The 15,473-nt window shown below is 41.3% G+C and overlaps 1 protein-coding gene across 3 annotated transcripts in view; it reads right to left on the bottom strand.

The window, feature by feature from the left end:
- Positions 1–15,473, bottom strand: part of LOC139544163 (seizure 6-like protein) — a 69,388-nt gene that overhangs the window by 3,435 nt on the left and 50,480 nt on the right. For 2 of the 3 annotated variants that reach the window (XM_071350966.1, XM_071350968.1), the window contains one exon: positions 15,050–15,085. The exons of the other annotated variant lie outside the window; for it this stretch is intronic. In XM_071350966.1, the coding sequence (XP_071207067.1) occupies positions 15,050–15,085 (36 nt within the window). The remainder of the gene's footprint in view (positions 1–15,049; positions 15,086–15,473) is intronic. 3 annotated transcript variants of the gene reach the window in all.

Genomic DNA, 15,473 nt, shown 5'->3' with positions numbered 1-15,473 from the left:
GAAGAGACACATAGTCTGCCGATTCCAATAAGGACACATACCAGAGAACATGCTGAGGACTGAGTTAAATACAGGGCTAGGCCTATAGGATAGATGGACATATATTATTTTTAAGACAAGCACGGGTCTGGCCACTATTATAATCTAACTGAAAGCAGATATGGGCGTTAGTAGGCGTGAACAAGCAGGAAGCCTGAACTAAAAAGATAATGATGGCAGGAAGAATTAGGGGAAGTATGCTTATTTGCATATGGGGTGGACCCATATGTTATTTGTGTATAAATGCTGGAGCCGGGGCTGGGAAGTGGTGTGTGTTCCGCGGGACATTCCGGCTGGCAATGCTCTGTATTAAAAGCCTAATTGATTTCACAAGTTCTTACGAGTGTTATATTTTTGAGACGATTTTCCACGACAGATTTGGCGAGCATGCCAGGAGGGACAGGGACTGAGGAATGGCGTTCAGGGCTGGAGATAGTTTCTTTGGACAATCTTGCAAACAATGTGGCCACAACTATAAAAGGTAGGCTTGTTCTTACATAGTTGAAATGTTTGTATGGATTGCTTCAGAGATCCTGTCTCAGCGAGAGGGGCGCCATGTAAGTCTCTCTTTCAAATTTCCTAAAATGAAACCAGTAAATACTAAAGAACTTTTGAATTCAATGAATTTGCATGTATGTGTAATTTGGGGAATTGTATTAAATATAAATGTATGCGCATGTATAGAGACTGAGTGAATAGGCGCTGTGAACTTTGCTTGTGTTAGGTGTTTAGCGGAGCGGGCATGCATGCGCTCGTTCTGATCAGACCGTTCGAATGTGTAGCTTAAATGATGCGGTTGTTTGCGCATCTGGCTGAGATGGCTGGTTATAATAAGGGACAGCCCATATGGTCAAAACAGATAATGTAGGTAGAAAATCCTGTGATACCTCTTCAATAAAATTAGTAGAAGGAATGCTTGGACAGGTTACTTATGAATAACGGCTCTAAAAATAATAGAGAACTGCATAAATAAGTAGTTAGGAAGCCACGATACCGCTCTTTAAAAAAGGAACATTTTTAAAGAGGTCTGCTTGGGTGGGATATTCACGGCAGAAGGGTCTGTGTGTGAATATTTAGTAGTTAAATAAATATTCATGGTTACCGCTCCGAAAGGGGGACTGTACGGGTGAAATATTTAGGTTGCAGGAAAAACGTTGGCCCGATTGTGCGGCGTTCAACTGCAAAAGCAGCTTATACGGTTAAAACATAAATCAGTAGTTAAATAAATATTCATGGTTACCGCTCCGAAAGGAGGACTGTACGGGTGAAATATTTAGGACGTTGGCCCGATTGTGCGGCGTTCAAATGCAAAAGAAATCCTGCGAATAAAAAACGCTCTGTCTAGCTAACGGGGTTTTGTAATTCAGTAGGTCACGCCACAATACTACTCTAATAATAGAAGAAAATATCAGTATTGGGGGGTGAATAGGATATGAAGACAAGCTGATCCGATTAGACAGTAGTCTCGTCATATCGTAGAAATCCTATCAGTCTAGGCTTATGTTGAAGAAATGGATTAAGTCAATAAAGACAGACTGTAAGTTGTTTTTAGGTAAAAACAAAGTGATTGAATGAACGAATGGAAAAATAAACGAACGTATGAAAATACTGTAAGAGAATGAGTGGATCTGTGTAAAGATAGAACATTAGGAATAAGGAAGGATAGGTTGTGTGTGTTTAGGCAGAGCGTCCAGAAGAGGGAGCGCGCAGCCTTCCTGTGACAGAGTAGAAAGTTGAGGAAGGGTGCCTCTAACTACTTAGATAGAGGGAACGGAATTAAGAAACATCGAAGTAAAATGAGTTGTAATCAAGGATAAAAACACTGACGTGATAAAGTAATAAGCGACCATAGTAGAATTACTAAAAAAGGTGTCAAAAGAAATAATAAATAAAAATACTTAAAAAGGCGTTAACCGAATAGTATAATACGGATAGGAAGTGGGTAACAAAAGAGAAAACAGAATCGCAAATAAACTGAAATTGTACTATAACGTTAAAACGAATCTAGGTTAGCTAAGATAAAATGAATAAATAATGATATCTGTAAAGGGAAAAACACAGTGATATTTGAAGTACTGTACTAGAATAAGACATTAAGTCATCTGTAGTATTCAGAAATAATGTCTGTACTATATAGAGTAGGCTTTGATAAGAGAAATTAAGTGATGTGACAAATGAATTATTAATTGGAAAGGGGATTAGCTCTACCTCGGAAAAATAGTAAATAAAAGGTGTATAATACATGGGAGTATTTAGGAAAAATAAATAAATAAATAGTGGCATGAAAACAAAAGGACTGTTTCTAGCATAGAGAGATGAGGGATTTTTTTTTTAAGCCATGGAGTCACTGAAAGAAGCGCACATTAGTTCTACCGAATTCGGATTGAATATGAAAAAACTGGATAATGGGGGGCGCCATTACCCGGTAACATTCTATCATCAGAAAATACATTACGATAAAAGACAAATGTGGTTCCACTCGTCCTCGCAGACGTGCGGGTGATTAGCAGAACTATTGACAATATCTAAGAACCAATAAGAAAATAGCTCCCTGTTTTGGATATGGGGTATATGGGGAAAATTAGTGTAAGGTGACACTAGAACTTAGTGAAATAGCAGGAAATGCCGCTATACAAGAGTTTGTATCCTTGTCAAAATAACAAACAACTAATCGGTTTGAGGTTAGTGAGAATGGAATTTTTACTTGGCGGTGTATAGTCTCTGAGCGAACAATGAGTGTTTCATAGAGATTACAGTTTATATGTGGTCAAGAAGAAGTATTAGATCACGTTTGACTTGACATCTAGTAGAGTACAGATGGAATTTTAATTGTTAGACATTCTATACCGTCATTCTCTGAAAACTGTTAAGACGTTTATGGAATAAAAACTATTTGCTGATTAAAAGGTAACATTGTGAATATTAACGATATGTATACTTTCTTTTCCAGAAAAAAAAGGGTTTAATCTTCTTTGGTCAAAATATCATTGGCGACTGCATTACTGTGGAAAGCAGTTAATTAAAGTCAGCCGCTCTAAAAATAAAAATATCTGGATAAGGCTAAAAAATGGAGTTCTGGATAAGTGAGTCCAGTCCCTGTGTGTTATTGGCTATGGTTCACTAGTAAGTACACCATGTACTGGGAATGAATATGCATTAGTAGATTTATTGGTAGGGTTTTTTCCAATTCAGTTTCAAATTGGGTATGCAGAATGATGGAAATGTTTTTTGAAAAATGTATTTAAGTTGTTCCTAAAGAAAGGGGAGTGGAAACATATTAATGGTGTCAAAATGCCCTGAATCCTAAGTATTTCCTGTGAAAGACTGATCACCTTTTACTAGAAATTGTTGGAACAGGTGGGATTTAATTATAAAATGATTAAAGGACACCAGACTCTATTCAAAATGTATAATTACTTTGAAAATCTATTATGTCCCTGGGAAAATTATGAAGAGTTGTACCCTTAAATTGAATAAGTTATTCAAATAGGTTTAATTTTAATTTTGATATAACATGAGTTCATAGGTATAATTATCAGTTCCTTGGGGTTATGGTCTTTGGGTAAATACACAAATGTGTTTTGTTCATTCTGCATATAAAAAGTGTTGAAAGTTACTCCAAAGAGTTTATTGGAGTGTGGGTCTCTGTGAGGGTTATGTTGATAAATACATCATCTGTAATTCGTCTGAGAAATCACCAGTAGAATAAGGGAGTTATCATGGAAGGTGACGTCAGAATGCTTTAAGGCATGGGAGAGAATATCACCACAAGTGGGTGTGGAGCTCAAACCCACCCTAACCGACTGAATAGTGAGGGACAACTGTGTCTGATGACCTGTGAACTGTATCTAAAAATAGACATGCTGAAATTATATTTGCTGGGAGAATAATGACTTAAAGGAATTGGGGTACTGACCTTTTATTACCAGGCCACTCATGAGAGAAAAACTGAGACAAAAGGGCTATTGGAAAATAGATAATACTGGTATTTAAAGTGTTTAGTATAAATGTTAATTATTAAAGGGATGTTATGTATTGAATAGATAAGGTCAAATTTAAGTTAAAGTAAACACTAAGGACTGTTATCCTGAATATTGGGTTGGAAAATGTATTTAAAAATAACTGTTTAGTTATTTGGATATAGAACTGTTTAAATTTAATAGGCCTAAGAAAGCTCTGGAAACTAATCCTGAGACAAGGAGGTTGACAAAACTTACAGAATATTAGATAAGGTTTTCTGTTTTTTTTGTTTTATAATGTCATTGGAATTATAATGATAAAAATGTTATAATATAATTGAATAAAAAGGTAGTCTGTTGTGCGATGATACTCAATGATGGAGAAGAAAGAGACCAACAATAACATTGGCATAGAATTACACGGATGGACATTTTCCCCAGGTTTAATTACATTACAAATAGTGATAATATTGCACATGTGCAATTATTATATATTTTATTCTCTTTCTCATTTGGTCAATTTATTTTTGTTTTGAGGAACATAAGGTTGTGTATATGTTCCTGAGGAGGGACTGATACTGATATAAATGATATATAAATTGATTTAAGAATGTTTACATAGGGCTGTTATTAAAAATTAAGATTTAGTGATCTTGCTATAAGAAGAAAGTCTGTTGTCAGGAAATAACCCATGTGTTAGTGTGTATGTCCTCAGGAAGAAAAAAAAAAACAGCCAGAAATGGAAGGGCTTGGGCTGCATTCTGGAGACTGAGTGTACATCAAGATACACCAGGCTGGTGGTATACTTCGTACAACACTGCAGTGGTAAAGTTCTTCATGTCTCTCTTTGGTGGGTGCATAAGTCTCACGAGAAGTGAGGTCCAGCTGAATAATGGGTGAGCTTGAAAACACCATGACAGAGGACGTGGAATCAGAGAGAGAGAGAGAGAGAGACTAGATTCCACTATAGACATACTGGGTTGAGTTTTGGGGCTACTTTAGACATACTGGGTTGTGTTTGGGGGCTACTTGTTTCATTTTTTAATACATCATGTGAAAAAGAATAGATGATAGGATATTATACTCTAAACAAACATGTTAAAGGGATTGATATGAAAGCATATACAGTGTTGAATTAATTCAAGAAGAGATAATGTTAATTGTAGGTTATGCACATGATTATCAGTTGAAATGGAGCAGATGGGAAACTAAGTAAAAAATGACATGATTTGGGAACACCTCTCAGAACCTGGGGCCAAAAGGGGAAGACTGGGTGGAAGCATGAGGACGCTTTTTAGGGCTTTTATTTTTGTGGAGTCCAGCAGAAAAGTATCCTGGAGGCATAGAGTCAGGTGAAGAGAGAGTGGGAATTGTCATGGTCTCAGATTTCAGTTTTCATGAATATATTTATGCATAACACATAACATTGTCAATACTGTTATGTTTGGTCTGTTGTTTTCCAAGTCTTATGTTTAGGAAACCAGAAGGAGAGGGGTTCGCCAGCTTCAGATGGAATGTCAGTTTGTTGTGTGATGAGTGATGGAAGTAAGAGGATGTATGGTGCAATCATAGAACAGAGGCCATAAGTCTCTAAGTATGAATGCCTCACAGAAAGAAGGCAGAAACCTGAACCAGGACGAGAGGTTCCGCGTCTGATGATCCAAGGGGACCAGAAGGACCTCTCCCAGTGATACCAGGAGATCTAGTCCACGTTCAAGTGTTCCGGAGGAAGTGGGATCAACCGAGGAGAGAAGGACCCTATGAGGTGGCCAAAGCAACAAGAACGGCCGTCCAAGTGAAAGGAAGCCAGACGTGGTACCATCTGAACCACTGCAGCTGAGTCCCAACAGAGAGTAGGTTAGAACCACATAGAGATGAGGACACAGAGGATGCTGATTCACCAGGAGGGAGCCCGGAGGGAGCAGGAGCAGCGGAAACGATTGAGACGCCAGGGAGGAGCCAAGAAAACAGCAAATCAAGTGAAAGTCAAAATACGACAAGTGCACCGACTAATGCACCCAGAAGAGGAGGAGAGGCCTCACAAGGAACAGAATGAGAACATCTCTTCCCTAAAATTGACACCCTTCCAGATAGGAAGCTAAGTCCGGCCTGAGGAGGGAGCCTCAGGTGAAGAAAGAGGAGGAAAAGTCCCGAATGCTGAGGAAGATGGGGATTTCCCACAATTGACTTTTAAACTTTTGAATGGTCTCCTTTACAGACAATTGAAGTTAGAACAACAAAAGAATAATGACATTGACATAACAGAAGTAACAGTGAATGCTAGGATAGAAACAACAGACTCAAGCACAATCAAGACGTATGGTGGAAGCAGGAAGAGAAGAAAGGAATCAGTCGAACAATCCAAAAAGACTGACAAGGTTAGAATCTCTGTTCCACCTCAACTCAAAACAGAAGCAGGAGAACTGAAGTCTATCTCAATCATAAGGATCAAACCCTTACCGGAGATGGCACTCTGTGGATGGACACATCACCAAACAAAGGGACAAGTCGTTTGGGATCCGAAAAGATGTGACCTGACATTAATCAAAGAAAAAGACGAGAGGGTGCTCATCATGAACAAGAACAACAGTGACCGAAGGGAGTAGCTCCACGGTCATTAAGATTGATCCTACCCCTGCACCTGAACAGGAAGAACCTGTGACAACAACAAGGGTGGCGGCTGCTGTGACGACCACAGTAGCTACCACTAAGATGACATCGACCTCCCTTACCAAGCAGACCACCGTACCCACAAAGCAACCTGAGACGTCAGAGCCAGTAGAGTTTTTTACTGACATTTGGAACTTTCTGATAAACTCTACTGATCTACCTCAAGATAAGAACATTGTAAAAGCGACAGAACTAGATGTATCAGAATCAGAACCACTCAAGGACAGCACACGAGAAGAAGTAGTGAAGAACGAGTGGTACGAATGGGCTAAGAATATGGCAAACAAACACAGAATGGACAATTGTATTTTGTGTAGAAAATCACCTTTGTCTGATCTTTTAATAGTCTCTGAACCAGCATCATTTAAAAACTGTGTAAGTTGGAAAAATGACCATTGTACCAATAGAAAGTATTCTATTCCCTTGTGTGACATAAAATGTAGGATTGCTCTGGGTAAGCACTAGGGGTAAAACTATGTTGAATGAGACCATGCTGGGAGACAACGATTGTGCTGCCTATAACATTAGAACTGAATCAAATGGACCTCAATTAGACAGAGGTACTGTGGTTAAAGGAAAATATGAATGTTTTTACAGCCATAACACCGAAGGAATTGATGTAGGAAACACCACTGTAGAATGTGATACTATTTGGGTGCTAGAGACTGCGGGAGTTCGTAAAAGTAATGATAAAGGGTTGATTATGAATAGAAAAGGGTTGTGTGGTCACATAACTCAGGTTGCGCCATCTCTTACTATGTTGAAAAATCAAGACAGAGGTATTGCTGATTGTTCCTTCCACACATCCAGAAACTAACTGTTGAATGTATTGTCTGATAGATGGATTGGTCTTTGTGCCTTAGTTAGAGCAATTAAATAGGTTACTATTATTAAATCACCCCATGATGACTATGTAAAATCTAGAGTTAAAAGGGCTTATGAGAAGGGTCTTAAGGTATACCTTAATGCAATTGGACTGCTTAGAGGTGTACCTCGGAATTTCAAGGCCAGAGATGAGGTTAAATCAGGATTTGAATCTATATTCTTGTGGATAACACCAAATAAGAATTTAGAGTGGATTAATTATATATATACTACAACCAACAGAGATTCATTAACTATACTGACTCGGCTCTAACGGCGTTGGGGGAACAGGTACAGGCTACCAGTAAAATGACTTGGCAAAATAGACAGGCTCTCAATTGGCTCTTAGCGGAGAAGGGTGGAGTTTGTGTTATGTTTGGGGATGACTGTTGCACCTTTATTCCCAATATTGCTATGGCCAAACTCAAAGGATTACGAGCAGAAGTAAAGGCTAATGCTGGTTTAGACTTTCATGTATGGGATTGGTTGGACCTAGCGTTAGGAAAGTGGGGAGCCATGTTTGCTAGGATGGCCATCATGTTGGGAGGAGGGTTATTGGCTCTGGGTATTGCATTTTGTTGTGTTATACCCCTGGTAAAGTCAATTGTGGTTCAGACAACAGTTAAACAGATGTCTGTAAGGAGAGATGACCCTCCTGTGGTGATTGATCCTGTACCGGGAAGCCCAGGCAATTATACCAATAAGTATGGAAAGCCTTGCAATGCGGTTGGAGGACCTCTTGACTGCCCCTTTGGTAACCCTAACTGTCTCTATGAAGTGATTGGGGGGGGGGGGTGGTCATGCGTGTCACGATTTTCGTAAGGATGGTTTCCATGTATATGTTAAATTACCCAGTTCAGATGATTGTTTACTTATACATGTTCACAAAAAGTGTCATTTGCGTCACAATTGCAAGTGGTGTACAAAAATTCATGAGGATGGTCATAACCATCACCCGGAACCTTTTTTCTGTGCCAAGTGTCAAAGAGGAGATTGTCTTATTTGTATGGATGAGGACTGTGCTCCTAGTTAATGGGGTTTTAGCATTTTTATTTTGCCTAATGCTTTGTGTTCTTTATATGTTTCTTTGAATTTTTTGATATATATCGATGAACATATATATTTTATTTTAATTAAAGTTAGTTTTGCCTTCTAAAAATAGGATCATTTTACAAAAACATGTTAGGTGACAGAGGGTATTCCGGTTACAAGTGTCTATGGACCATGTCTTTAATCATCTAACAAAGGTTGGTAGGTGTCTGCAAGAGAGGATAATGTTGAAATGTTTGGTCTAGTTAGGTTTTCTTTAATGTTTCTGATTGGATCTTTTACTCCTATTTCACATTAACAAATTGGAGATGTTTGGTCCAGTTGGTTTATATGTTTTACTTTGTTTGTTTATTTTATTGTCCATCATAGGTATTCTCATTTACCATTCCAAAGTCATATTTGCATAATGTATGTGGCTAATTAGCCCCAGAGGAGGGAATTTGTAGGAGTAAATGAGACACATGGATAACATATAAAGGCATAGGATAGCTGAACATTAAAAAAACAGACCACATGAAGAGAAGAGACACATAGTCTGCTGATTCCACTAGAGATACACATACCAGAGAAATATGCACTTAGGGCACTTGGACACACTAGACATATAGTCTGCCCATTCCACTAAGAGCACACATACCAGAGAAATAGGCGCCTAGGGCAACTGGACACACTAATGATAGAAGAGACACATAGTCTGCCGATTCCAATAAGGACACATACCAGAGAACATGCTGAGGACTGAGTTAAATACAGGGCTAAGTCATAGGCCTATAGGATAGATGGACATATATTATTTTTAAGACAAGCACGGGTCTGGCCACTATTATAATCTAACTGAAAGCAGATATGGGCGTTAGTAGGCGTGAACAAGCAGGAAGCCTGAACTAAAAAGATAATGATGGCAGGAAGAATTAGGGGAAGTATGCTTATTTGCATATGGGGTGGACCCATATGTTATTTGTGTATAAATGCTGGAGCCGGGGCTGGGAAGTGGTGTGTGTTCCGCGGGACATTCCGGCTGGCAATGCTCTGTATTAAAAGCCTAATTGATTTCACAAGTTCTTACGAGTGTTATATTTTTGAGACGATTTTCCACGACAGTCACCAGTAGGAGTAGTAAGACCAATGATAGTAACATCAGAGACGTTTTAGGTCAATTTGTTTGTAAATGGAGGCCACAAATACTCAAATCTAATGCCATCAATCCTTTAAAGATCCTGAACAGTCATTCTGAAAAGTACTTTTCTATCATGGCTAACTACCAGGAAGTTTGAAAAGTCAGGCTGAGTGGCTGGGGAGCTTACATTTATGAGCTCGCCTTGACTGACAGCTCTTTGAAACGCCTATATCAAGCAACTTGGATGCAGTAAGCAGTGTTGCTGTAAAATCATCTCAAGCAAATTCGTTGATATACAAAGCAACACAAACAACATTGAAATTGCATTAATTATATGATTTATTTTTATAAACATCTCCCTTTTGGCATGTCTCTTGTGATGCGGTTCACAGCAGCACTAACGGATGTGTTGACTTGACAGCTGTGTCTGAGTTTTGAACAACCCTTTCCCCCTTTTGTTCCATGCTGGCTGAAGACCTAGCTAGCCAGTAACTAGCTAATACTAGACACAGATCAAATCAAAAATCAAATCGTATTTGTCACATGTGCCGAATACAATGCTACTTACAAGCCCTTAAACATTGCAGTTAAGACAAACATGTGTTAAGAAAGTATTTACTAAATAAACTGAAGTTTACATTTTTTTTAAATAAAGAAGAAAATAGAAAAAAATAACACATAATTAAAGAACAACAATAAAATAACAGTAACGAGGCTATATACAAGGGGGTACCGGTACAGAGTCAATGTGCGAGGTCACAGGTTAGTCTAAGTAATTGAGGTAATAGACCGAGGCGGTGATGCAACCAGTCAGGAAACTCTCGATGGTGCAGCTGTAGAATTTATTAAGGATCTGAGGACACATGCCAAATCTTTTCAGTCTCCTGAGGGGGAATAGACATTGTCGTGTCCTCTTCACGACGGTCTTGGTGTGTTTGGACCATGATAGTTTGGACACCAAGGAACTTGAAGCTCTCAACCTGCTCCACTACAGCTCTGTCGATGAGAAAGGGGGCGTGCTAGGCCCTCCTTTTGCTGTAGTCCACGATGATCTCCTTTGTCTTGATCACGTTGAGGGAGAGGTTGTTATCCTGACATCACATTGCCAGGTCTCTGACCTCCTCCCTATATGATGTCTCATCGTTGTCGGTGATCAGACCTACCACTGTCGTCTGAAAACGTAATGATGGTGTTGGAGTCGTGCTTGGCCATGCAGTCATGAGTGAACAAGAAGTACAGGAGGAGACTGAACACGCACCCCCGAGGGGCCCCCGTGTTGAGGATCAGCGTGGCAGATGTTTTGTTACCTACCCTTACCACCTGGGGGCGGCCCGTCAGGAAGTCAAGGATCCAGTTGCAGAGGGAGGTGTTTAGTCCCAGGGTCCTTAGCTTAGTGATGATCTTTGAGGGCACTATGGTGTTGAAAGCTGAGCTGTAGTCCAATGAAATCAAATTTAATTTGCCACATGCGCCTTACAGTGAAATGCTTACTTACAAGCCCTTAACCAACGATGCAATTTTAAGAAAATACCTAAGAAAATAACAATTAAGGGGGGGAGGTGCAAATAGTCTGGTTAGCCATTTGATTCGCTGTTCAGGAGTCTTATGGCTTGGGGGTCGAAGCTAGAAGCCTCTTGGACCTAGACTTGGCGCTCCGGTACCGCTTGCAATGCGGTAGCAGAGAGAACAGTCTATGACTAGGGTGGCTGGAGTCTTTGATGATTTTTAGGGCCTTCCTCTGACACCGCCTGGTATAGATGTCCTGGATGGCCGGAAGCTTGGCCCCAGTGATGTACTGGGCCGTACGCACTACCCTCTGTATCCCGTCAGGATGCTCTCGATGGTGCAGCTGTAAAATCTTTTGAGGATCTGAGGACCAATGCCAAATCTTTTCAGTCTCCTGAGGGGAAATAGGTTTTAGTCTCGCCATCACGGTTGACAACTCCATTGTGTCCTCCTCCCAGAGTGCTAAGAACCTTGGCGTGATCCTGGACAACACCCTGTCGTTCTCAACTAACATCAAGGCGGTGACCCGTTCCTGTAGGTTCATGCTCTACAACATTCGCAGAGTACGACCCTGCCTCACACAGGAAGCGGCGCAGGTCCTAATCCAGGCACTTGTCATCTCCCGTCTGGATTACTGCAACTCGCTGTTGGCTGGGCTCCCTGCCTGTGCCATTAAACCCCTACAACTCATCCAGAACGCCGCAGCCCGTCTGGTGTTCAACCTTCCCAAGTTCTCTCACGTCACCCCGCTCCTCCGCTCTCTCCACTGGCTTCCAGTTGAAGCTCGCATCCGCTACAAGACCATGGTGCTTGCCTACGGAGCTGTGAGGGGAACGGCACCTCCGTACCTTCAGGCTCTGATCAGGCCCTACACCCAAACAAGGGCACTGCGTTCATCCACCTCTGGCCTGCTCGCCTCCCTACCTCTGAGGAAGTACAGTTCCCGCTCAGCCCAGTCAAAACTGTTCGCTGCTCTGGCACCCCAATGGTGGAACAAACTCCCTCACGACGCCAGGTCAGCGGAGTCAATCACCACCTTCCGGAGACACCTGAAACCCCACCTCTTTAAGGAATACCTAGGATAGGATAAAGTAATCCTTCTAACCCCCCCCCCCCCCCCCTTAAAAGAGTTAGATGCACTATTGTAAAGTGGTTGTTCCACTGGATATCATAAGGTGAATGCACCAATTTGTAAGTCGCTCTGGATAAGAGCGTCTGCTAAATGACTTAAATGTAGTCAATGAATAGCATTCTCACATAGGTGTTCCTTTTGTCCAGGTGGGAAAGGGCAGTGTGAAGTGCAATAGAGATTGCATCATCTGTGGATCTGTTGGGGCTGTATGGAAATTGTAGTGGGTCTAGGGTTTCTGGGATAGTGGTGTTGATTTGAGCCATAACCGGCCTTTCAAAGCACTTCATGGCTACAATGGTATGGGTCAGTAGTCATTTAGGCAGGTTACCTTGGTGTTCTTGGGCACAGGGACTATGGGGGTCTACTTGAAACATGTTGGTATTACAGACTCGGACAGGGACAGGTTGAAAATGTCAGTGAAAACACCTGCCAGTTGGTCAGTGCATGCTCGGAGTACAAGTCCTGGTAATCCGTCTGGCCCTGCGGCCTTGTGAATGTTGACCTGTTTAAAGGTCTTACTCACATTGGCTACGGAGAGCTAGATCACACAGTCATCTGGAACAGCTGGTGCTGTCATGCATGTTTCAGTGTTGCTTGCCTCGAAGGACGCATAGAAGTCATTTAGCTCGTCTGGTAGGCTCGTGTGGCTGTGCTTCCCTTTGTAGTCCGTAATAGTTCCCAAGCTCTGACACATCCGACGAGCTTTGGAGCCGTTGTAGTAGGCATTGCGGAAATTCTTATAAGCGTCTGGGTTAGAGTCCCGCTCCTTGAAAGCGGCAGCTCTACCCTTTAGCTCAGTGTGGCTGTTGCCTGAAATCCATGGCTTCTGGTTGGGGTATGTACGTACGGTCACTGTGGAGACGACGTCATCGATGCACTTATTGATGAAACCAGTGACTGATGTGGTGTACTCCTCAATGCCATCGGAAGAATCCGGAACATATTCTAGTCTGTGCTAGCAAAACAGTCCTGTAGCTTAGCATCTGCGTCATCTGACCACTTCCGCATTGAGCGAGTCACTGGTACTTCCTGCTTTAGTTTTTGCTTGTAAGCAAGAATCAGGAGGATAGAGTTATGGTTAGATTTGCCAAATGGGCAAGGGAGAGCTTTGTACGCGTCTCTGTGTGTGGAGTAAAGGTGGTCTAGAGCATCTTGCCAATGCACGGAAAACCCAGCCAGCTGTATGTTATTCATGTCGTCGTTAAGCCACGACTCGTGAAACATAAGATATTACAGTTTTTAATGTTCCGTTGGTAGGATAGGCTTGATCGGAGCTCATCCAGTTTATTATCCAATGATTACACGTTGGCTAATAGGACTGATGGTAGAGGCGGGTTACCCACTCGCCGTCGGATTCTTACAAGGCACCCCGACCTCCCTTATATCTCTGTCTCTTCTTCATGCGAATGACGGGGATTTGGGCCTTGTCCGCTGTGATGTAAATCCTTCACGTCCGACTCATTAAAGAAAAAATCTTTGTCCAGTACGAGGTGAGTAATCCCTGTTCTGATGTCCAGAAGCTCTTTTCGGTCAGAAGAGAAGGTGGCAGAAACATTACGTATAATAATAAGTTACAAATAACACAAAAAAACACACACAATAGTACAATTGGTTAGGAGCCCGTGAAACGGCAGTCATCTCCTCCGGCGCCAAGGGGAAACATATAATGATATTTGCCATAGATGAATAGGGTAAACTTTCAATTACATTTGCTGACACCATACAGTCAAATTGGTACCATTAGAGTAGCTATCTAGCTATATAAACCATGCCCCTCTGCAAACGGCTTCACCAATGTTGGTTACAAGGCGGTGCTTATTTAAATTAAGTAAGAAAACATCATGGTACCATTGGTGTATTAGAATTAGAGTTAAAGTGATATCACCTTGTCCCCTTAATACATCCAAGTGTTTGACATGGGGGAGGGGACAAGTAATTGTATGATCAATGTAGCAGCAACAGTCATTTTTCATACTTTAGTCATCATACTTTTATCTGGTTTCCTTCAAATATTATCCCATTTCATAAAAAACATGATTTTGACTGTCATTGTAAGAAATCATTGTAAAAAATAATCAAGAATGATCCAAGAGTACAGGTAATTAGGAAGAACAGTGCAGACTGGACAGTAGCTGATTAAAGACATGCTCCGGAACTTTGGCAACTACTAAGTATTTACACCTTCCGCTTTGGGCTGGATGAGCCAATGTGAAGTTCAGACATGCATAATCTATCAGCAGAATTAGTGTCTTACCTGCCACAAAATCCCTAGTTTGAAAGCATCTGTTTTTCTGGAAGCTGTGCTGGGCCATTTTCTCTACACTTCCCCTCACGTGGGCAGCCCCCTAGCAATTTGAGTTCAACCAATGAGCTTCAGCCCCTCGCCATATGAGTGATAGCTAGCAAGATGCACATGATGCACACACAGCAGAGCGAGAGAGCGAGAGAAAGCAATGAAGTGGTGCACATATCTGCACATATGTGATGTGGCATGCAATTTTTGGGGAACACTTTTGGCTTGTGAGCACTACTTTCAGAACTACTGGCTAAAAAGTATACAGAAGTACTGAAGAATCACTTTAAGCCACTAATGTATGTACAAATAAAGATCTGATTTAACAGATAGACGGACAGATAAAGACAGAAAAATATACAGAAAAACAGACAAACAGCCTCACTGAGTCAGAAAGACAGACAGACAAACAGACTCACCTTCCAAAGCATGGTTGCCAAAGCAGTCATGGTTGGCTGCAAGACATCAGAAATTCTCTCAAACATTGACAGGTTAGGTAAGGTATATCATAGCACTGGTGGCAGGTACACTATATAAATGCAAAAGTATGTGGACACCCCTTCAAATTAGTGGATTCGGCCATTTCACCCACACCCGTTGCTGACAGGTGTATAAAATCTGGGTTTGGCGGATGCCAGCAGAACGCTACCTGACCCAATGCATAGTGACAACTGTAAAGTTAGGTGGAGGAATAATGGTCTGGGGCTGTTTTTTATAGTTCGGGCCCCTTAGTTCCAGTGAAGGGGAATCTTAACCCTACAGCATACAATGATATTCTAGATGATTCTGTGCTTCCAACTTTGTGGCAACAACTTGGGGAAGGCCCATTCCTGTTTCAGCATG

Source organism: Salvelinus alpinus, chromosome 18 (assembly GCF_045679555.1).
Source record: "Salvelinus alpinus chromosome 18, SLU_Salpinus.1, whole genome shotgun sequence".
Classification (NCBI taxonomy): Eukaryota; Metazoa; Chordata; class Actinopteri; order Salmoniformes; family Salmonidae; genus Salvelinus; species Salvelinus alpinus.
Note: the sequence above shows the minus strand (reverse complement) of the source record. Positions and strands in the feature narration are given on the sequence as shown.